A 24,833-nucleotide genomic window follows, 5' to 3' on the forward strand; every position below is an offset into this window, starting at 1 on the left:
CCACCAACCTCTCTTTTCTTGAACAAGTTGGTTGAAGTTATGAGTGCCCTCTCGTCCTTTCTTTTGTCTATTCAGGCAAATGTTCTGAATGCTTGCTTTTATTATAATCCCTTATTACTGCTGGAGGTTATTAGTTTTGACATCATAGTGTTTAAAATATTTCAGCAATTCCGATGAGGAATGCTGTGGTTATCACATGGTTCTTTCTTGGAACATGATAACTGACACTTTTGTTGGAAAAGAACAGCTCTCTTGTCATGAGATGACTTTTTGAGCTAGCCTTTGACCTTGCTCGCTTAACTGTCTGAGTGCCACACTTTGGGAAGAATATGCCATGATACATACATAACGCATCCAGTGTAAAGTCTTAGTTGAGGTAACTGGAAATAATGCCCTTGAGGTGAAAATTCAAATGAATCTATGGCTGCCGCTTCTTTCTTATGTTTCTATATCATGATTTTTTTTAAATGGTGAAATTACTTAGTTTGAGCTTGAAATATAGCTAATTTAAAATATTCACCAAGCCTTAAAATATATAACTTATTCAATCTAGGTTTAGATGTGTATTTTTAAAAGAAAGTTTGAAAAAGAAAGGAAGTAAAACATTATCCATACCTTCCTATTATTACACATCATTATACTTTGCATATATAATTCTATATCAGACCTTGTACTAAATATGTGATTTTATAGACACTTCCTTTACTTTTATAATGGCACAGACTCACAAATTTTGATGTAATTTGACATCTCTTAAATATTCACACCATGATTTAATTATATTTAGGTTAATTTTCTAGGGCATGATTAATTTTTAATTTAATCATAAATAATGCTATCATGTAGCCAAGGCCATTTAATTAATGGCTTCTTAGCATATGCCATGTTATATAAAGTGAGTTTGTTATGGTGACAGTTGTAGTCTCAGTTTTCACAGATGTGGGGAAGTGTATTTAATTTTTGCTATTTATTTTCACCTTTTTCTTCATTAATGAAAATAATCAAGTGCTGCTGAGTTTTTGTTTCATATTTTGTATGCTTTAGTTTCAGAGATCCATGGCATTTTATCTCTTGGATAAATTACCTGGACTTACAGTCCTTACAATGTCCTCATTCTTGTGCTTGTGTGAGTGTGCGCCACATGCTCAGGAGGAAGCTCTGAAAGCGATGAATTGCTTGGGATGAGAAAGAGTAAACTTGCTTTCTTTGTATAAATACGGTCCCAAGCTAGAAAAACTTCCTGTTACATATTTTGTGGCTGAATTAGACAAAGAGAAATAGCACTGATGCATTTGCTAGAAGAATGCTTTAAGCTGAAATTGACAGCAATATGTAATTTAAGTTCATTGGTTTTGTTTTGTTTTTTTGTTTTTTTTCTGGCGTGTGTGCTAACACTTGATTAGTTAGAAAAATAGCCCTAAAATGACTGTTTAAAAACTGTGTTGCTTTAACTTATTAAATAATTCATCTACTTAGAGAAATTAGGCGACTGCATAGTAGAGCTATTAGGAAAATTCATGGCAAATGGAAGTCTTCATATCTTTAGTAAAGAAATACTAAAACTATCAAGTGAGGGGAATCAATGGCAAAGATTTCTGATTGAGAGGTAAATGTCACAGACCTTGAGAATTGAAGGCACTTTGAGGACCTTTAAGCTCAGTGATATCTGCATGATTCTTAAAGAATGAAAGAAAAGTTGAGAGAAGGGTGAAAATAAATGCAAACTTGCCTAACTGCCAGTTTTTAAATTTTAAAAATATTTGCTAATTCACAGCTTATCACTTATTGCAATATATAATATAATGTAATACAGTCAGTTGGCACACAGTACCATTTATACAAAATTTATGCATTAAAGTTTCATAGCCTTATGAAAAGAACACTGTCATCATTCTTACATTGATGGGCCAACACCAATATTTTAATCCAGGATTGGGTCCTGTTTTTGAGCAGTCATTGCGTTATGACACTGTCTGTCTGGGAGAGCTGCAGAGAGCCAAGGGGAGCTGATGAACTCAGACCAACTCAGGGAGTTTGAGCAGAGACCCAAACCAAACAATTGTCTTCCCTGTCTACCTCACAGAGTTATTCCATGGCCAGGAATTTGAGGTTTGTCTCTTTGCAGGCTCTCTGGCTCATGGATTAAACAAAACGCAAGGATGAACTACCGGTTAGTTACTCATCAAGTTAACTAGGATGTTAAGGTGATTCAAAAGCACAGCAAAGTAAGCACAGTTAGGTTGTCAAGGCAGGAGAAAGGTCAGATTCTTACATTCTGAAGTCACGTTACTAAACTAGGTTGTTGGTTTGTTTTCCTGGTCCCTCAATGCATGGGATGGCAGTTCTGAGAACAGTGTTCATTTCCTTGCCCCAGATACGGCAAACAATCCTCTGTAAACCATTTTGAAGGCAGCAACAGGCCCATATGGCTGGATGATGTCAGCTGCTCAGGAAAGGAAGTCAGCTTCATTCAGTGTTCCAGGAGGCAGTGGGGAAGGCATGACTGCAGCCACAGGGAAGATGTGGGCCTCATCTGCTACCCTGACAGCAATGGACACAGGCTTTCTTCAGGTAAGGGCAGGATGCTGCTCAGAGGGCACTGGGATAAGGAACACTTCCCGTCCTTGACTCACTGTTTAAAGGTCTGTTTCCCTAGGAAAACAAACTTTTGCCTTAACTACCATTACATTTATAATTCTGGATTTGTTTTTCATTAAACATCCAAAATAGGGAAAAAACCCCAACCACTTCCCGCCAAAAAACAAACAGTTTTTAATCCAGTCCCCAGACTACACATGATAGAAGGAGAGAGCCAACTCCTCAGGTTGTCCACTTACCTTGATGCTCCTGGTCCTTATAGGTCCCACAGGCATACACACACACACACACACACACACACACACACACACACACACACACACACAAAGTGGTTTGTGAATTTTTTTTTTTAGAGTGGTAAAGAACACTGGCTGCTCTTCCAGGGGTCTAAGGTGTAATTCTCATCAACCACTGCACCTGTGACTCTAGGCTCAGGGGATCCCAGTCCTGCTTTTGGCCTCTGTAGGAACCAGGCATGCAAAAACATATATACAAGCAAACATCCATACACGTAAAAATAAACTAAATAAAATATATGAAAATTTTTATTAAAACTATTGAGATAGATCATGGAGATCTAATTCCTTAGGACATGTTTTCTTAATATTAAAAATGATTTAAAATATAAAAAAATTATAACTAAGACTATTAAAATTTTCATCAGTTTGAATTTTGTTTTTGGAGAATCACCATTTTTTAAACCTTGTCATATGAAGAACACTGAAATTTCAGACACACTAATAAGAATTATAAAGTTTCAAATGTTCTGTTTAATTAATAACTAAAACTTGCCACATTTTGAAAGCTACTAGTTAGAAGTGAATAGGAAATTCACTTAAACATTTGTTGGTTTTGACTCTACTATGTAATTATCTCTCTTGATCAAGGATTGAAGCTAAGGGTTGAGTCACTCTGGGTACAAGAAAGATTGAAGAACTAAAAATTATTATTTTTCTGTCTTTGTAAGAACACAGGTTCTACTGAATTAGGACATGCACCAATGACTTCCCAATATATTGCGCCACAGTATGTGAATCTCAGTGGGGCCTTTAAACAACACCACATGTTTGTGTTTGTTTTGTTTTGCTTTTCCTGGGGGGTGATTTTGGAACTGTGAAGAAGAAAAATCAAATGTGTTCATCTTGCCAATAATAGTTTTAGTTAACAAATGTCAATTCAGTATTCCTATATGTTGCTTTAAAATCATGCATTAAGTGATATTTTGGTCATTAGCTCCCAGATTCCACCTCATTGGTGTCTTGATTATCTTTACCGTTAAGTTCTCACTCATAAATTCTCCTGAAGCTAGAAGACCCTTCCAGTAATCAGGCATCCAGAGGTGCACATATCAGTTGGCTTGCATTGCAGTGAGGACACAGATGGAGTGGTGTTGATACAGATAGTTATTATCTCATAGTCTGGAAGTGAGACCCCAGGCCAAGGTCTCAGTGAGGTTGGCTCCTTGAAAAGGAATTCTGAAACCAACACCTGCAAAGAATACACAGTCTTCAGGTTCCTGTCCTCAGCTTGTAGATGGTAGATCTTCTCCTTGTGCCTTTTCAGGTTGGCTTCCTTTTTTTTTTTTTTTTTTTTTGTTTTTTTGAGACAGGGTTTCTCTGTGTAGCCTTGGCCATCCTGGACTCACTTTGTAGACCAGGCTGGCCTCGAACTCACAGCGATCCACCTGCCTCTGCCTCCCGAGTGCTGGGATTAAAGGCGTGCACCATCACACCCGGCTTGGCTTCCTTTTAAAACTCGAAGTTTGTTGTCTTTTCCTTGAGGAAAAGCTTGGGATGCAGCTTTTCTGTCCTGGAGAGTGACACCATCCATCTGTCTATCTATCATGATCTCTATATTGTCTAGACCTTTATCTATCTATCTATCTATCTATCTATCTATCTATCTATCTATCGTACCAGGTAGAGATACAACATTCTATCAATTATGGAATTCCAACTTTCGTTTACTTGGATTTTAAATATTAATACATTTTGTGATTTAGGTCCTTCATTTGAAACAAATGGTTAAGTTGGTTTTAAAATTTTTTCTATAGCTGACTTCTTTCATGCCACCCTTTCTAGCAACCTACTCAACTCAGACACCCACACATGCCAATGTTGTACCAGTGTATATCTTCCCAAAAATCCTAACTTCAAGTATATATCCCAGCTATGTTTATGAGTTATTTACCAATTGACTTAAAAGAAAAGAACTCTGTTCATGCACTGTTACTACTTAGAAGTTAGTTGTCATAAACATAGCTACCTCATGATTTTAGAGTGTCAGCTATCCGTTTGCTGTCTGTCCCTCCATCCACTCATTTGAGCAGTTTTTATTCTCTGCATATGAGACATTTTCAAATGCTAGGAACAGAAGATTGAGCAAGATGAACCATCTGATTTAATAAAGGGCTTTAATAAAGACAACAAGAGTGAATATAGGATTTTATTAGTATTTCATCTCCCTTTCCAAAAGAAGGATTGCTAGTTGATTTTATATCTGATTTTCACATACATACATACATACATACATATATATATATATATATATATATATATATATATATATATATATATATATATACACACACACACACACACACACACACATTCACACACACATATTTTTTGGGGTGGGTAAGGTTTCGTGCTTTATCATAACTTAGTTTGTTTTGGCTTTTCCAATGTTTTAAAATCATGACTTAGGTTTTCCTATCAGACTAATGGATGGAGAAAATAAGAAGGAAGGACGAGTGGAGGTTTTTGTCAATGGCCAGTGGGGGACAATTTGCGATGATGGATGGACCGATAAGCACGCAGCTGTGATCTGCCGGCAGCTTGGCTATAAGTAAGGAAGATGTGGTTGTCTGGGATGGTACCCGGTGATGGTGTCTCTCACTCTACTTTTTAAGCTCATCTAGTATGTACTTGTGTAAAATCAGTTTCTTCGATTGAAAATATCGGCAGCATGCTGATGTAGAATTATAAAGATACATGTGAATGCTTTTATGATTTCCAATTGATATATATATATATATATGTATATGTATATTTGTTTGTTTCTTTGTATTTTGAGACAAGGTTTCTCTTGTAGTCCTGGCTGTCCTGGACTCTAATTGTAGACCAGGCTGGCCTTGAACTCATAGCGATCCACCTGCCTCTGCCTCCCAAGTGCTGGGATTAAAGGCATGCAGTGCCCCGCCCAGCTGAGAACATGATATTTTATTTTTTTTTCTTTTTTAAAAATATATTTTATTAATTTATTCATATTACATCTCAATTGTTATCCCATCCCCTGTACCCTCCCATTCCTCCCTCCCTCCCTCCTGTTTTCCCCCTGCTCCCCTCCCCTATGACTGTGACTGAAGGAGACTTCCTCCCCATGTATATGCTCATAGGGTATCAAGTCTCTTTTTGGTAGCCTGCTGTCCTTCCTCTGAGTCCCACCAGGCCTCCCCATCCAGGGGGCGTGGTCAAACATGGGCACCAGAGGAGAACATGATATTTTATATAGCACCACACGTACAATTATAGACACGGGGGATCTTTTTTCCATGTCTATGTTGAATCGTAAAAAATGTTTGGCAACCCATTTATTTGCAGAAATCAAGCCTGAAAATATTGTGCACTGTTTGAAGGCCTGAGACTCTTATGTAGCCATTCTGGGGACCAGTACTTGTGCCCACAATGTCTGATGTGGAAGGTCCTATGCAAACAGTGAAAATCAGAATAGAACTAGGAAGGCATTTTATAGAGGGAAAACAGAAATGCGGTCATAAAAACCAGGAAGCCTGAGTGGAACTAATATGATATGCTAGCATGAACAGAAAAGCCGGAGGCATTCTTTAATTATGTGTTACATAATGTCTCACAAAGTATGACATGTAAGCTCATTATTCTCAGAGTGCTAACAGAATATGCTGAGATCACTTGAATAAACTGAGCTAAATAATCAGTCAGGATGGAAATTCCAAAATTTGAAGTTTTTATGCATATGTTTGAAATGGGTTTGCTCCTGAACAGATTATTGATTAGAGTGGCTTTCTTCGCCAAAATTTAAAGTGGTATACCACCACCACTGTTTTAATAGAAATATAAAATGAAGCAATTTTTCTTACATTTAAATACTTCAAAGGACTTAATTTCTGATATAGTTGTATATGTCACTTAAAAATAAAACACTATTCGACTTGGCTTTTTGTTGTTGTTGCAGACACCACCACCAAAAACAACTTGGGAAGGGAGGGCTTATTTCACTGTATATATTAGGTCACTGTCCACCCCCCAGGGAAGTCAGGGCAGGAACTGAAGCAGGAACAGAGGCAAGGACACAGGAGAAACATGGTTTACTGCCTTGCTTCCAAGTTCACATTCAGCTGTCCTCCCCCTTTTTTTTCCCAACCCAGTCCCACCTGCGTAGGGGTTATACTGCCCACAGTGGGCTGGGCCCACAAACATTAATTAGTGATCAAGAATGTGTCCCTATAGACCTACCCTCAGGTCCAATCCGATTGAGGGAATCCTCCAAGTGAGAGTCTTCAGGTAACCCGGGGCTGGGTCAAGTTGACAACTAAAGCTAACAAGAAGAAACAGTTACACCATTCTGTAATATCCAGTGGAAGGGAAATCTGATCCTGGAATTCATTTAAAACTACCTGAAGGAAAAAAATGCTTAATTGAAATACATAAACACATAGTTACTTTTCTCTTGGAAGTTGTATTTTTTTCACCTTCCACAATAAATACATGTGTGCATGCGCTCATACATACAAATATAGACAAGCATAGTTTGCAGACTGTGTGAGGCACCTCATCAGTACCACCAAGCTAGGGGAGTAGAGTGCTACTGTGGCTTTAAATGTCTCATGTGCCCATCATACTGTCCTTACTACATTTCCCGAAATAAAAATTCTCCCACATTTTGTGTAATTCTATTACATTTTTTTTTATAACTTTAAAGTACATATCCGTAGCCAATGGTTTGATCTATTTTTAAAAATCCCATTTTGAAAGTCAGTTATCCTAATTTAGGACCTTCAGTCGTTTGCCTTGTTTCTGTGCTGCTTCTGAGTTACCTCTTGGTACAAGTGGGCCTGATTAATTTGTGTTCATTTTGCTCTGTAACATTGAATTCCACAAACATAGAACCTGTCTCTTTCTTGTATCAATCCTGCACATATATTTACAGCAGTGCATCTCCCATTGCTATAACTTAAAAGCACAGGCTGAACAATTTGTAAAGGATGACATTTGTTCGACTCACAGTTCTGGAAGGTTGGAGATGTGAGGAGTGTCTCCCAGTTCTGGAAGGTTGGAGATGTGAGGAGTGTCTCCCAGTTCTGGAAGGTTGGAGATGTGAGGAGTGTCTCCCAGTGACGACCTTCTTGATGGTGGAGACTGTAGCGCTCAAGGACGGTACAGCGCACTACACGGAGAGAATGGCGTACAGGAGGCAGAGCTCAGATGGCGTTGCAGGGACTTGTTCTTGAGCGTGCTTAGGGAACATACTTAGGAATATGACCATTAGCATGTTGGCTACGTGTATAATCAAGTTCATTCAGGGCTGCAAGGTCGCTTTCCCATTGGCCACACTGACATACACAGTCAGTGGCAGCGTTTAAGTCTGTGCATAGCTACTGTTCACCTCATCACTCGTTCCTAGTGAGATCAGTATTCCCTAGTATATAAGATGCAATGTTTTTGGATCTGTTTTTATTGGGACTATTTTATTTAGGATTTAGTTTTTTTTTTTTAATCTAAGTTCTGGGATTTTTAAATTGTTGTGTAAATTTTGGTATTTCCTTGTATAATATGTTATTTTCTCCATTAGAAAAGCATTTACCAACAAATACATTTGTAAATGTTTATTACACATACCAACTTTCTGATTTATCATTGCCTTTTCCTTTCTGTGGTATTTAGTAAGGTGATCAGTTTTTTTTTAAATTTTATTTATATCTTTGCTTAATAATTTTGTTCTCACTTGATATGTTAAGGATAGTTTTCCTGACTTGAACTTCAATGATTTTTCCATAATTGTGTTCAGTAGTTTATTAAAAATTGGATTGAATATGGAATTTTTAGTTGTCTTTTTTAACAAAGTTTTTGGATTTATATATTTTCAGAAAGTAATGTTAAGATAACAAAAAAGAAATATTCCAAAATAATTTTGCCTTTCATGATTCCAAGATTTTTCTGTGTTAAGAATGTATCTTTGCCAGGTAGTGGTGGTGCACGCCTTTAATCCCAGCACTTGGGAGGCAGAGGCTGGTGGATCTCCATGAGTTTGAGGCCGGCCTGCTCTACAGAGCTAGTTCCAGGGCAGCCACAGCTGTTACCCAGAGAAACTCTGTCTCGAAGACAAAACAAAACAAACAAACAAGCAAAAAAAAAAAAAAAAAAAAAAAAAAGAATGTATCTTTTGCTTCAAAAGGAGGTGAAAACTTAGTCTCTAAGTCTCTGGTTATTATTTAATCTTGTATTTTTCTTGGCAATGATATTAAAAGAGTGAAAATTTGGGGTGACTTTATTTTTGACATTCCACTATGTGTGACTTTCTAAGTAGATGTTAAATTAGCCACAGTTGATTCTGTAAAGTATCTATGAAGTACACCAATAAACAATGTTAAGTGTTTTGACAATCACAAAAAATGACTTTCAGCACACGCACATACTGATTTTAATATTCAGATCTTAGGCAGAGTTGAGCTGGTGTGTGTTGAAATCTGTCAGATGCTTGGCTGACTTCGCATCTGTTTCTAGGGGTCCTGCCAGAGCAAGGACCATGGCTTATTTTGGGGAAGGAAAAGGACCCATCCACATGGATAATGTGAAGTGCACCGGAAATGAGAAGACGCTGGCTGACTGTGTCAAACAAGACATCGGAAGGCACAACTGCCGCCACAGTGAGGATGCAGGAGTCATCTGTGACTATTTTGAGAAGAAAGCATCAATTAGTGGCAAGACAGGTTAGTCACTCTGGGCCTTCTAAGCAAGGCGAGAATTCCTAAGTCCCATGATCAGAGGAGACTGTTAACAAAGTCCCGGTGCAGAGGGAACGCACATAGCCCCTTGCTGTTTGTGTTCGTGTCTGCGCTGCGCCTTTGTAAGGCATACCGAGGGGTGGGAGTGGGCTTCCAGAACCTCGCAGTCTGTGAGCTCAACCCCTTTTACACTCTCAGTCATTTCTGTATTGCGCCTTCCTTGAACGTAATACAGTTACCTGGTTCGCTGCGATCGTTCAAGACTCAGGGTCGACGTCATTCTTATTGGCAGTACTTTAAAGCGCAGAGAGAACTTTTAAGAGACTTTTGTTTGGTTTTTTTTAAGGCAGACACTCACTCATGCTCAGACTAATCTGGAACTTGCTCTGCAGGCCAAGTTGTTGTGAAATCACAGTGATCCTTTCTGTCTCAGCCTGCTGAGTGCTGGGGTTACAGCCATGAGCCACCACACCTGATTAAAGTCAGTTTTTAAAGACATATTTTCTCTTGTAGATTTTTGTCCTCTAAAAATTTAAAGCTTAAGGAAATTGAGATACAGCACAATATTGGCATAGTAAGTAGCTATCTGAACTTAGAATTCTTGAACGTTCTTCATATATTAAAGTTGTACAAAAGAACAGATACTGCTTTAAAAGAAAGAATGAGAGAATTAATTTTTTTTTGAAATCCTTAGTATTAAAACATCACTTTCCTTGGCATCAGATACACTGGCCCAATGTGGAATATTACTGCAAAGTTTTTCTCATATTATAAATTGCAATGCCATTATACATTGCAGATCCAAAAGGATGATGGGTCAGGTTTTGATGGCGTGCCCCTAAGGTCATCTGCAAATTAATCATATTGGTACAGAATGATGCACTTCTTTCTTTGCCAAAAACTCCTTCTGGCTCTCTGGTGGGTTCCCTTGGGCACGTTAGCACTGATTTGGTCCTCTTGTTCTTGGCACAATGCCCACCCTTCTTATACAGATAGAAAAAAACCCCACAAAACACAAGTGTGTGTACCATGTGCTTTGTATTTTAATTACTAATGATTATAAATAAACTGTATACGCATTTATGTATATATGCTTAAAGTACTCCTACATAAATTCTTTGTAAAATTATTTTAAAATTTAGTCATGCTTTAGATATTTGCTTTTCTTTTGTAAACATTTGCCACCTTCTCATATGTTTAATCGAACTCATGTAGTTGGAACAGAAATGTTGTCTGGGAAGGAAAATCAGGGTCATTGTGGTGACCCATGAAAAACCCTTAGGACTATCATGATTGGAAATGTTATAAAGTTCCTGGTCTACTTGTATAAGATTGTTTGGTTGAAAGATAATCCTTACTTTTGTTGCAAGAAACTTTTCAGAGAAAAATTATTTTAAATAGGGGAGGAAGTACCGGGGGGAGGTGATGGGCTTTAGTAACTCAGTTCTGCTTTCAGAGATGCTCTCATCTGGGTGTGGAGTGAGGCAGTTGCACCGTCGGCAGAAACGGATCATTGGTGGGAACAATTCTTTAAGGTAAAAGGTCTTCAAGGAAGTTCTGATAGTGCAGGATTGCTAATATAGGCATGGACTACAATGGTTACAGACGCAGGGTCCCTTGAAGTATGTATGGGGCCTGTCTTTATTATTTTATACGTTAAATAATGATTGCACTGACAGGTTTCCTGCCCTTTGATGCACATTCACTACCTATATATAGGCCATGTTGTTATATCACTGTGTGTGACTCAGGATAAATACATAACTGTGAAGAGCCAGAGCCATTTGATAGAGATTGGGTTCTTTTCTTTTCTTTCTTTCTTTTTTTTAAATGTAAAACGTCTATTTATAGTCCTTCAGAAGTTACCATTCCTCACAAAATTCTGCATGGGCCAGTGACATGGCTCACTCGTAAACATGCTTGCCACCAAGCCTGGTGACCTGAGTTTGGTCCCCAGAACTCATGTGTTGGAAGAGAGATATGAAAATCCAAGAATAGTTACAATGGTAGCTTATTCCAAGCCAGAAACACACATCTGAGGTAGATAAGCCTTGAGAGGCTAACACACAGGTACTGTGAATATACAAACCTTCAAGTTCTTTCCATTATAAGCCTACACGTTAAAATTTAAGACAGATATAGAGAATAGCATCACCTAATGCATATTTACATAACGAAGTGTCATATTTAAGAGACTACACACTGGTTTAAGAAAAAAAGCCTACACATCATTGCATAGCAGCAGTTCTTTACCTGTGAGCCACAAACCCCTTGAGGTCAGATGACCCTTTCACAGGGGTCAGGTAAGACCATTGCAATTCATAACAGTAGGAAAAGTATAGTTATGAAGGAGCAATGAAATAATTTTATGGTTTGGGATCACCACAACATGAGGAACTATATTAAAAGGTCACAGCATTAGCAAAATTGAGAACCATTGTTGAATATTTGAACATTGAAAGTTGACTATGTTTTGAATATTGAAAGGGCCACATGAGTTTTCATATATAGTGAAAAACTTTGAGTTACAATTTCTATCTTATGCACCATTACTGCATAAGGGGGAGAGAAGGGCAGAGGGGAAGGGGGAAAGAGAGGGGCAGAAAGAAGAGAGGATAGAGAAACAAACAAGGGAGACAGAAGACAGTGCATTCACTAAAGTGACTATTGGTCCACAGCCAAACCAAGGAAAATAGTGTGTGTGTGTGTGTGTGTGTGTGTGTGTGTGTGTGTGTGTGTGTGTGTGTATGAATGAATGAGTGTCATGGCATGATTGAGGGTATTTTTTTAAAGTGAATTAAAAAATATATATTTATTTATTATGTAGATGATGTTCTGCCTGCATGTGTGCCTGCTAGCCGGAAGAGGGCACCAGATCTCATTACAGATGGTTGTGAGCCACCGTGTGGTTGTTAGGAATTGAACTCAGGACCTCTGGAAGAGCAGTCAGTGCTCTTAACTTCAATTTTACTTCACTGGTGGGAAACCAGCATTTATGTGGTTTAAGTACTTCTTTAGCTACGAGTAGAAGCCATGTATGTGACATAGGGTAAGTGTAGAAATTACACAGGACTGATGAAATACAAAGAAGACAACTTTTTTCCAAGAGAGTCAGAGATGAGTGGAACGTGTCCAGATGCTTGGAGACATGTTTTCAGGGTTGCTGATTATTAATGGCCTATTGAGTTGTGTGGGCATCGTTCTCCATACTGTAGGAAGGACCCAATGGCGTCATGCCGCTCTGAGTTTTACCCTCCACCTGTACCGAAGTCACTGCCTTGCCTGATGATTTTCTTTCCATTTCTCCTCTTTTGAATGTGTGGCCTGACATCTTCTAGGGGTGCTTGGCCTTGGCAGGCTTCTCTCCGGCTCAGATCATCCCATGGAGATGGCAGGCTGCTTTGTGGAGCCACCCTTCTGAGTAGCTGCTGGGTCCTGACAGCCGCACACTGTTTCAAAAGGTATGTGTCCCTCATTCCAAGCAATATGATTTCCTCTAACTTGCCCTATGCTTAGTGACACAGGGTGGCAGAGCCCGGATATATGTCTTCTCTATTTGAACCAGAAAGCACTGTGGACATGAGGGGGGTGATGCAAGGAAGAAGAGTAAAGAGACCCCAGGAAACAACTTGATAATTATGATAGCGCTTGCCTCAAGCGTTTTTCTAAGATGTGCAAGTGTGGAGACATATTCCTGTAACTTTGGAGACTGAGGCAGGAGGATCATTGAGATTGGGGCTAGTTTTGGATGCACCCTGAGCTTATCTAAAACAAACAAACAAACAAACAAACAACACACAAAACCAAACAAAAATGTATCAGATGGAAATTCATATCCTTGTAGAGGTAAAATTGATGTCATCATATTTGGTTATGAATCCCGAGGAGGAAGGGATGTAGCCTTCATGCTTTTAATGCGTCTATATTGTCAGTCGTTTGCATATTGAGTTTCTCTGTACTTTCTTGAGGGTCACACTGCATCTGTTTCATTCTTAGCTTTTATGACACGCAGTGATATTCTGACAAGAGGACACTCTTGTCCTAGAAATGTCACAGTCCATTCCAGGCGCTTCCCGGCTCACTGAGGAAGCTGCGCTGGGTCACGGTCCAGCTGGAGCACTGTCCTTGCAGTGCTGCCTTGTTCACTGCTCATTTACAAATGATACCAGACAGACATTTTTTACATTAGTTTTTGGCATTTAAAATGTATACCAACATTAGACAAAATGTGATAATTACTGAATCAGGGTGACAAACACAAGGAATCGTGGTATACTATTTTAATTTTGTATGTTGAAAAAATTGTTTAAGAAGTATGTGTGCCATATGGTTGAGAAATTCTTCCAAGTAAAACAGTGTCTCTTTGACATGCTATTGTGTAGTGTGCTTTTACTTCATAGTCTGTCTGGGCAGATTCACTTTAATTACCATATGAACTATCACTTCAACTGTAGACCTTCACAGTTTATTTATTCCCCTACTAATTGGTAGTCAGTTATTTCCAGTTCTACAGAATCATCCTGCAATAGGCATCTGAGTAATGCTTGCTGGGTATTTATATTAATGCCTTCCTTCATACATAATGTTCATATCCTTTGTTTATTTTATATATTGCTGTCTTTTTTTTTTTTTATTTATTTATTTATTTATTTATTTATTTATTTATTTTATTTTTTTTTTTTTCTTTCTTTTTTTTTTTTTTTATTAATTTATTCTTGTTACATCTCAATGTTTATCCCATCCCTTGTATCCTCCCATTCCTCCCCCCCCCCATTTTCCCATTATTCCCCTCCCCTATGACTGTTCCTGAGGGAGATTACGTCCCCCTATATATTCTCATAGGGTATCAAGTCTCTTCTTGGCTACTGCTGTCCTTCCTCTGAGTGCCACCAGGTCTCCCCCTCCAGGGGACATGGTCAAATGTGAGGCACCAGAGTATGTGAGAAAGTCGTATCACACTCTCCACTCAACTGTGGAGAATATTCTGACCATTGGCTAGATCTGGGAAGGGGTTTAAAGTTTACCTCCTGTATTGTCCTTGGCTGGTGCCTTAGTTTGAGCGGGACCCCTGGGCCCAAATCTGCCTATCATATTGTTCTACTTGTAGATTTCTAGGACCCTCTGGATCCTTTTATTTTGCTGTTCTCCCATGCATCTCTCATTTAGAGTCCCAATAGGATGCCTTCCCCTCTGTCCCAGTTTCCTGGTAAGTGAAGGCTTTCGTGGGACATGCCCCTTGGGCTAGTATGCAGATATAAGTGAGTATATACCATTTGATTCTTTCTGCTTCTGGGTTAACTCACTCATTATGATCATTTCTAGCTCAATCCATTTATCCACAAATTTCGGGAATTCCTTGTTTTTAATAGCTGAGTAGTATTCCATAGTGTATATGTACCACAGTTTCTTTATCCACTCTTCTACTGAGGGACACTTAGGCTGTTTCCATGTTCTGGCTATTATGAATAAGGCTGCTATAAACATGGTTGAGAAAATTTTCTTTTTTTTTTTTTTTTTTTTTTTTTTTTTTTTTTATTTTTATTAATTTATTCTTGTTACATCTCAATGTTTATCCCATCCCTTGTATCCTCCCATTCCTCCCCCCCCCCCATTTTCCCGTTATTCCCCTCCCCTATGACTGTTCCTGAGGGGGATTACGTCCCCCTATATATTCTCATAGGGTATCAAGTCTCTTCTTGGCTACTTGCTGTCCTTCCTCTGAGTGCCACCAGGTCTCCCCCTCCAGGGGACATGGTCAAATGTGAGGCACCAGAGTATGTGAGAAAGTCGTATCACACTCTCCACTCAACTGTGGAGAATATTCTGACCATTGGCTAGATCTGGGAAGGGGTTTAAAGTTTACCTCCTGTATTGTCCTTGGCTGGTGCCTTAGTTTGAGCGGGACCCCTGGGCCCAAATCTGCCTATCATATTGTTCTACTTGTAGATTTCTAGGACCCTCTGGATCCTTTTATTTTGCTGTTCTCCCATGCGTCTCTCATTTAGAGTCCCAATAGGATGCCTTCCCCTCTGTCCCAGTTTCCTGGTAAGTGAAGGCTTTCGTGGGACATGCCCCTTGGGCTAGTATGCAGATATAAGTGAGTATATACCATTTGATTCTTTCTGCTTCTGGGTTAACTCACTCATTATGATCATTTCTAGCTCAATCCATTTATCCACAAATTTCGGGAATTCCTTGTTTTTAATAGCTGAGTAGTATTCCATAGTGTATATGTACCACAGTTTCTTTATCCACTCTTCTACTGAGGGACACTTAGGCTGTTTCCATGTTCTGGCTATTATGAATAAGGCTGCTATGAACATGGTTGAGCAAATTTTCTTGTTGTGTGCTGGAGCATCTTCTGGGTATATTCCAAGGAGTGGAATAGCTGGGTCTTGAGGAAGCCCTATTCCCATTTTTCTGAGATAGCACCAGATAGATTTCCAAAGTGGCTGTACTAGTTTGCATTCCCACCAGCAATGAAGAAGTGTTCCTCTCTCCCCACATCCTCGCCAGCATGTGGTGTCGCTTGAATTTTTGATCTTAGCCATTCTGATGGGTGTAAGATGGAATCTCAGAGTTGTTTTGATTTGCATTTCCCTGATGACTAAGGAGGTTGAGCATTTCTTTAAGTGTTTCTCAGCCATTTGATATTCCTCTGATGAGAATTCTCTGTTTAGTTCCAAGCCCCATTTCTCAATTGGGTTATTCGGTTTGGTGGTGTTTAATTTCTTGAGTTCTTTATATATTTTGGATATTAGACCTTTGTCAGATGTAGGGTTGGTGAAGATTTTTTCCCAGTCTGTAGGCTGTCGCTTTGTTCTCTTGACAGTGTCTCCTGCCTTACAGAAGCTTCTCAGCCTCATGAGGTCCCATTTATTAATGGTTGACATTAAGGCCTGGGCCGTTGGTGTTCTGTTCAGGAAGTTGTCTCCTGTGCCAATATGTTCCAGGCTCTTTCCCACTTTTTCTTCTAAGTGAGTTAGTGTCTCTGGTTTTATGTTGAGGTCTTTAATCCACTTGGATTTGAGTTTTGTGCAAGGTGACAAATATGGGTCCAGTTTCATTTTTTTACACATAGACCTCCAGTTAGACCAGTACCATTTGTTGAAGATGCTATCCTTTTTCCATTGAATGGATTTGGCTTCTTTGTCAAAAATCAAGTGACCATATGTGTGTGGATTCATATCTGGGTCTTCGATTCGATTCCACTGATCAACCAGCCTGTTGCTGTGCCAGTACCATGCTGTTTTAAGTACTATTGCTTTATAGTACAGTTTGAGATCAGGTATCGAGATTCCTCCGGAGCATCTTTTATTGTACAAGATTGTTTTAGCTATTCTGGGTTTTTGTTTTTCCATATGAAGTTCAGAATTGAACTTTCAATGTCTTTAAAAAATTGTGTAGTTATTTTGATAGGGATTGCATTGAATCTGTAGATTGCTTTGGTAGGATGGCCATTTTTACTATGTTAATTCTCCCGATCCATGAGCAAGGAAGATCACGCCATCTTCTCAGGTCATCTTCAATCTCTTTCTTCAGAGTTTTGAAATTTTTTTCATACAAGTCCTTCACTTGCTTAGTTAGGGTAACTCCTAGATATTTTATATTGCTTGTGGCTAATGTGAAGGGTGTGGTTTCCTAATTTCTTCCTCTGCAAGCTTGTCATTTGTGTATAGGAAGGCTACAGACTTTTTTGAGTTAATTTTGTATCCAGCCAATTTGCTGAAGGTGTTTATCAGCTTTAGGAGTTCTCTGGTGGAGTTTTGAGGGTCACTTATGTACACTATCATATCATCTGCAAAGAGGGATAATTTGACTTCCTCCTTTCCCATTTGGATCCCCTTGATCTCCTTTTGTTGTCTTATTGCTCTGGCTAGAACTTCGAGTACTATATTGAAGAGATATGGAGAGAGTGGGCAGCCTTGCCTTGTTCCCGATTTGAGAGGAATTTCCTTGAGTATCTCACCATTTACTTTGATTTTGGCTATTGGCTTGCTGTATATAGCCTTTATTATGTTGAGGAAAGTGCCTTGTATCCCCGATCTCTCTAAAACTTTAAACATGAATGGGTGTTGAATTTTATCAAATGCTTTCTCTGCATCCAAGGAGATAATCATGTGGTTTTTTATTTTCAGTTTGTTTATATGATGGATTACATTGATGGATTTCCGTATATTAAACCATCCCTGCATGCCTGGAATGAAGCCTACTTGGTCATGATGAATGATATCTTTGATGTGCTCCTGTATTCGTTTTGCAAGTATTTTATTTAGTATTTTTGCATCTATGTTCATAAGAGAAATTGGTCTGAAATTCTCTTTCTTTGTTGAGTCTTTGTGAGGTTTAGGTATCAATGAGACTATGGCCTCATAGAATGAATTTGGTAATTTTCCATCCATTTCTATCTTTTGGAGTAGCTTGAAGAGTATCGGTATTAGCTCGCCCTTAAAGGTCTGGTAGAATTCTGCACTGAAACCATCTGGCCCTGGGCTTTTTTTGGTTGGGAGACCATCGATGATTGCTTCTATTTCTGTCGGGGAAATGGGACTATTTAACTTGTTTATCTGTTCTTCACTCAACTTTGGCAAGTGAACTTGATCAAGAAAATCGTCCATTTCCCTTAGATTTTCAAATTTTGTGGCGTATATGCCTTCAAAGTAGGATCTTATGATTCTTTGAATTTCATCAGTGTCTGTTGTTATGTCTCCCTTTTCATTTCTGATTTTGTTCATTTCAATACTGTCTCTCTGCCTTTTAGTTAGTTTGGCTAATGGTCTGTCTATCTTGTTGATTTTCTCAAAGAACCAGCTTTTGGTTTTGTTGATTCTTTGGACTGTTTTCTTAGTTTCTAATTTGTTAATTTCAGCCCTGAGTTTGATAATTTCCAGGCGTCTACTCCTCTTGGGTGTTTCTGCTTCTTTTTTTCTAGGGCTTCCAGTTGTGTTGTTAAGATGCTTATGTGCGATGTTTCCAATTTCTTTTTAAAGGCACTTAGTGCTATGAATTTTCCTCTTAGCACTGCTTTCAATGTATCCCACAAATTTGGGTATGTTGTTTCTTCATTTTCATTGAATTTCAGAAACTCCTTGATTTCTTTCTTTATTTCTTCCCTGACCCAGGTGTCATTTAGCAGAGAGTTGTTTAGTTTCCACAAACGTGTAGGCTTTTTGTTATTTCTGTTGTTGTTGAATTGCAGCCTAAGAGCATGGTGATCTGATAGGATACAAGGTATTATTTCAATCCTCTTGTATCTGTTGAGGCTTGCTTTGTGACCTACGATGTGATCAATTTTGGAGAAGGTTCCATGGGTGCAGAGAAGAAGGTGTATTCTTTCTTGTTTGGGTGAAAGGTTCTATAGATATCTGTTAGATCCATTTGACCCATGGCATTGGTTAATGATGTTATTTCTCGGCTTAGTTTCTGTTTCAATGACTTATCCTTCAGTGAGAGTGGGGTGTTGAAGTCTCCCACTATTATTGTGTGGGGATCGATGTGTGGTTTAAGCTTTTTTAGGAGATCTTTTACATATGTGGGTGCCCTTGTATTGGGAGCATAGATGTTCAGAATTGTGATGTCATCTTGGTTGACTTTACCTTTGATGAGTATGAAGTGTCCTTCCTCATCCCTTTTGATTAATTTTGGTTGAAAGTCTATTTTGTTCGATACTAAAATGGCTACACCTGCTTGCTTCTTGTGACCATTTGCTTGGAATATTTTTTTCCAACCTTTTACCCTGAGGTAATGCCTTTCATTATGGGTGAGATGTGTTTCTTGGATGCAGAAGAATGTTGGGTCTTGTTTATGTACCCATTCGGTTAGTCTGTGTCTTTTTATTGGAGAATTGAGGCCATTGATGTTGAGAGATATTAATGACCAGTGACTGTTAAGAGTCTTAATTTTGATGTTGTTTCCAGTCGAGCGTTTGTGTAGTTGTGTTTTTGCCATGGGATAGTTATCTATTTCCTGGGTAGTTTTGGTTGTAGCTTGACCCTTGGGATGGAGTTTTCCTTCTAGTACCTTCTGTAAAGCTGGTTTGTGGATAGGTACTGTTTGAATTTGTTTTTGTCATGGAATATTTTGTTTTCTCCATCAATGGTTATTGATAATTTTGCTGGGTAAAGTAGTCTGGCCTGGCATCTGTGTTCTCTTAGGGTTTGCAGGATCTCTGTCCAGGCCCTTCTGGCTTTATGGTCTCTGCTGAGAAGTCAGGTGTAATTCTGATAGGTTTACCATTAAATGTTATTTGGCCCTTTTCCCTTGCAGCTTTAATATTTTTTCTTTGTTCTGCATGTTTTGTGTTTTGATTATTATGTGGCGGGCAGTTTTCTTTTCTGGTCAATTCTATTTGGTGTTCTGTAGGCCTCTTGTATGTTTATAGGCATCTCTTTCTTTAGATTGGGGAAATTTTCTTCTATGATTTTGTTGAGAATAGTTTCTGGCCCTGGAGTCTGATGTCTTCTCTTTCTTCAATGCCTATTATCCGCAAATTTCTTCTTTTCATGGTGTCCTTAATTCTTGGATGTTTTGTGTCAGGAGTTTTCCAGATTTGGCATTTTCTTAATGGTTGATTCAATATCTGTGATTGTATCTTCTAGCCCTGAGATTCGTTCTTCCATCTCTTGGATTCTGTTAGAAAAGCTCACCTCTGTGTTGCTCGCCTTCTTCTCTGAGGTCTCACGTTCTCGTTTTTCTTCTGTCTGTGTGTTTATCATTGAATCCATTTTCATTTCAGATCTTGAACTGATTTTTTGATTTCTTTCATCTGATTTTTTGTATATTCCTGAGTTTCTTCCATTGCCTCTTTATAGGTCTTCAGAGCTTGAACCGTTTTAGTTATTTCTTTCATCTGGTTGTTTGCATTTTCCTGCAATTTTTCCAGTTCCACTCTATGTGCTTCTTTATGTCTCTCACCTGTTTGTCTGCGTCTTCCTGCATTTGATTACGAATTTTATTTGTTTCCTCCATTATCATCCTCATTACTAAGGATTTGAGGTCATTTTCTTGTATTTCCGTTGTATTTGAGTTCTCTGGGTGGTTTTCTTTGGGATAGCTGGAAATGGAGACGCCATGTTGTTTTGGGTTTTTTGCGTATGCTTTTTCGTTGTCCTTTAGACATCTTGCCGTCTTTGTTTTTGTGGGTAGCTTCCAGAGTTGAATGGAGGGTGTCTGATGATAGATTCACTTGTTTTCTTACGATTTCCCTAGGCTGCGAGCTCAAAGCTTCACTGGTGTGGATGTTAGGAGGTTAGCCCTGTTGTTCTGGTCTCTCACAGCCAGTGATCCTCAGTCCCTCTCTGCTGTGGATCCTGCAATTGTTCTGGGTCTCTGAATGAGCGTTGGGTCAGGCCAAGGTATCCACAGCCTTCTGTGTTCCCTGCCAAGTCCAGCCAGGAGCACTGGGACCGAACCACGGGCAGAACTCAGCTAGATTCTCAGGGCCAGAACCGTCTGCCAAGCTCAGCTAGGGATTTTGGGCCCAAAATGCACACAGGGCCCAGCCAGAATTTTGGGCTGGGACTACGCACCAAGCTCCACTAGGGCCTTTTGGCCCAAAGTGCGTGCTGTGGTCAGTTATTGACTCAGGGCCCGAACTGACCACCAATCTCAGCCAGGAATTCTGGATTCAAACTGTACACTGTGTCCAACCAGAGTCTTAGAGCTGGTGGAACCGAGAGCTCTGTCCAGCCTGTGCCACAGCAGGAGAACTGCGGCTGCTCTGAGTTAGCGCCAGTGGTGGAACAAGTGCTCCGCCCGGACTGTGTCCCCGCAGGGGAGCTGCCGCTGAGCTGAGGTGGTGCCTAGGATGGAACCGAGCACGTCACCAAGCCTGCGCCACAGCAGGAGAACTGCGGCTGCTCTGAGTTAGCGCCAGTGGTGGAACAAGTGCTCCACCCGGACTGTGTCCCCGCAGGGGAGCTGCCGCTGAGCTGAGGTGGTGCCTAGGATGGAACCGAGCACGTCACCAAGCCTGCGCCACAGCAGGAGAACTGCGGCTGCTCTGAGTTAGCGCCAGTGGTGGGACAAGTGCTCCGCCCAGACTGTGTCCCCGCAGGGGAGCTGCCGCTGAGCTGAGGTGGTGCCTAGGATGGAACCGAGCACGTCACCAAGCCTGCGCCACAGCAGGAGAACTGCGGCTGCTCTGAGTTAGCGCCAGTGTGGAACAAGTGCTCCGCCCGGACTGTGTCCCCGCAGGGGAGCTGCCGCTGAGCTGAGGTGGTGCCTAGGATGGAACCGAGCACGTCACCAAGCCTGCGCCACAGCAGGAGAACTGCGGCTGCTCTGAGTTAGCGCCTGTGGTGAACCAAGTGCTCCGCCCAGACTGTGTCACCGCAGGGAGCTGCCGCTGAGCTGAGGTAGTGCCTAGTGTGGAGCAGCGTTGCTCAACTAAGCCTGCGCCACAGCAGGGGAGCTATGGCCCACGCTGAGTTAGTGCCTCAGGCAGAATTGTTTGCTGGGCCGGGCCAATACCCGGGACTCTGGGGCCGAACTGTCCGCGAGTCCAATCTGGGTCCAAAGGCCCACGCGACCCAAATCCTGCCCCGAGTCCCCTCTCCCGCAGCAATTCCCACCAGCCACCACACCAATTGCCTCCACCGGAAGGCTATGAGCTGCAAACCTCAGCCGCCGCTGCTGGTGCCGCTGGTGCTGCCGCCTCTACCGCTGCCGCTCCGATCAGAGAAAAACCACGCTCCTCCCGTGTGCAGGGCACGCAGGTCCTCCGCACCCTGGTCCCTCCGAACCGTGGAGCACTCCCGCTGCCGTGATGTTCGGACCTCGGTGTTCCTGGCTCAGAAATCTGTGCAATTCCCTGAATTGTTCACTGGAGCCTCCAAACGCGGTCCACACTGCTCGCCGCCATCTTGGATCCCCCCGAGAAAATTTTCTTGTTGTGTGCTGGAGCATCTTCTGGGTATATTCCAAGGAGTGGAATAGCTGGGTCTTGAGGAAGCCCTATTCCCATTTTTCTGAGATAGCACCAGATAGATTTCCAAAGTGGCTGTACTAGTTTGCATTCCCACCAGCAATGAAGGAGTGTTCCTCTCTCCCCACATCTTCGCCAGCATGTGGTGTCGCTTGAATTTTTGATCTTAGCCATTCTGATGGGTGTAAGATGGAATCTCAGAGTTGTTTTGATTTGCATTTCCCTGATGACTAAGGAGGTTGAGCATTTCTTTAAGTGTTTCTCAGCCATTTGATACTCCTCTGTTGAGAATTCTCTGTTTAGTTCCAAGCCCCATTTCTCAATTGGGTTATTCGGTTTGGTGGTGTTTAATTTCTTGAGTTCTTTATATATTTTGGATATTAGACCTTTGTCAGATGTAGGGTTGGTGAAGATTTTTTCCCAGTCTGTAGGCTGTCGCTTTGTTCTCTTGACAGTGTCTCCTGCCTTACAGAAGCTTCTCAGCCTCATGAGGTCCCATTTATTAATGGTTGACATTAAGGCCTGGGCCGTTGGTGTTCTGTTCAGGAAGTTGTCTCCTGTGCCAATATGTTCCAGGCTCTTTCCCACTTTTTCTTCTAAGTGAGTTAGTGTCTCTGGTTTTATGTTGAGGTCTTTAATCCACTTGGATTTGAGTTTTGTGCAAGGTGACAAATATGGGTCCAGTTTCATTTTTTTTACACATAGACCTCCAGTTAGACCAGCACCATTTGTTGAAGATGCTATCCTTTTCCATTGAATGGATTGGCTTCTTTGTCAAAAATCAAGTGACCATATGTGTGTGGATTCATATCTGGATCTTCGATTCGATTCCACTGATCAACCAGCCTGTTGCTGTGCCAGTACCATGCTGTTTTAAGTACTATTGCTTTATAGTACAGTTTGAGATCAGGTATGGAGATTCCTCCGGAGCATCTTTTATTGTACAAGATTGTTTTAGCTATTCTGGGTTTTTGTTTTTCCATATGAAGTTCAGAATTGAACTTTCAATGTCTTTAAAAATTGTGTAGTTATTTTGATAGGGATTGCATTGAATCTGTAGATTGCTTTTGGTAGGATGGCCATTTTTACTATGTTAATTCTCCCGATCCATGAGCAAGGAAGATCACGCCATCTTCTCAGGTCATCTTCAATCTCTTTCTTCAGAGTTTTGAAATTTTTTTCATACAAGTCCTTCACTTGCTTAGTTAGGGTAACTCCTAGATATTTTATATTGCTTGTGGCTAATGTGAAGGGTGTGGTTTTCCTAATTTCTTCCTCTGCAAGCTTGTCATTTGTGTATAGGAAGGCTACAGACTTTTTGAGTTAATTTTGTATCCAGCCAATTTGCTGAAGGTGTTTATCAGTTTTAGGAGTTCTCTGGTGGAGTTTTGAGGGTCACTTATGTACACTATCATATCATCTGCAAAGAGGGATAATTTGACTTCCTCCTTTCCCATTTGGATCCCCTTGATCTCCTTTTGTTGTCTTATTGCTCTGGCTAGAACTTCGAGTACTATATTGAAGAGATATGGAGAGAGTGGGCAGCCTTGCCTTGTTCCCGATTTGAGAGGAATTTCCTTGAGTATCTCACCATTTACTTTGATTTTGGCTATTGGCTTGCTGTATATAGCCTTTATTATGTTGAGGAAAGTGCCTTGTATCCCCGATCTCTCTAAAACTTTAAACATGAATGGGTGTTGAATTTTATCAAATGCTTTCTCTGCATCCAAGGAGATAATCATGTGGTTTTTATTTTCAGTTTGTTTATATGATGGATTACATTGATGGATTTCCGTATATTAAACCATCCCTGCATGCCTGGAATGAAGCCTACTTGGTCATGATGAATGATATCTTTGATGTGCTCCTGTATTCGTTTTGCAAGTATTTTATTTAGTATTTTTGCATCTATGTTCATAAGAGAAATTGGTCTGAAATTCTCTTTCTTTGTTGAGTCTTTGTGAGGTTTAGGTATCAATGAGACTATGGCCTCATAGAATGAATTTGGTAATTTTCCATCCATTTCTATCTTTTGGAGTAGCTTGAAGAGTATCGGTATTAGCTCGCCCTTAAAGGTCTGGTAGAATTCTGCACTGAAACCATCTGGCCCTGGGCTTTTTTTGGTTGGGAGACCATCGATGATTGCTTCTATTTCTGTCGGGGAAATGGGACTATTTAACTTGTTTATCTGTTCTTCACTCAACTTTGGCAAGTGAACTTGATCAAGAAAATCGTCCATTTCCCTTAGATTTTCAAATTTTGTGGCGTATATGCCTTCAAAGTAGGATCTTATGATTCTTTGAATTTCATCAGTGTCTGTTGTTATGT

The 24,833-nt window shown here is 40.2% G+C and overlaps 2 protein-coding genes across 2 annotated transcripts in view; one reads left to right on the forward strand and one right to left on the reverse strand.

Moving 5' to 3' along the window:
- Myoz2 (myozenin 2) overlaps window positions 1-24,833 on the reverse strand; it is a 1,071,004-nt gene that overhangs the window by 451,080 nt on the left and 595,091 nt on the right. The gene's annotated exons all lie outside the window — the stretch shown is intronic.
- Window positions 1-24,833, forward strand: part of Prss12 (serine protease 12) — a 68,054-nt gene that overhangs the window by 27,170 nt on the left and 16,051 nt on the right. Inside the window, exons 5-9 of the mRNA XM_051165562.1 lie at window positions 2,375-2,571; window positions 5,304-5,445; window positions 9,360-9,565; window positions 11,037-11,115; window positions 12,919-13,041. Of these exons, the coding sequence (XP_051021519.1) occupies window positions 2,375-2,571; window positions 5,304-5,445; window positions 9,360-9,565; window positions 11,037-11,115; window positions 12,919-13,041 (747 nt within the window). The remainder of the gene's footprint in view (window positions 1-2,374; window positions 2,572-5,303; window positions 5,446-9,359; window positions 9,566-11,036; window positions 11,116-12,918; window positions 13,042-24,833) is intronic.

The sequence above is a fragment of the Acomys russatus genome, chromosome 23 (genome assembly GCF_903995435.1).
Source record: "Acomys russatus chromosome 23, mAcoRus1.1, whole genome shotgun sequence".
Classification (NCBI taxonomy): Eukaryota; Metazoa; Chordata; class Mammalia; order Rodentia; family Muridae; genus Acomys; species Acomys russatus.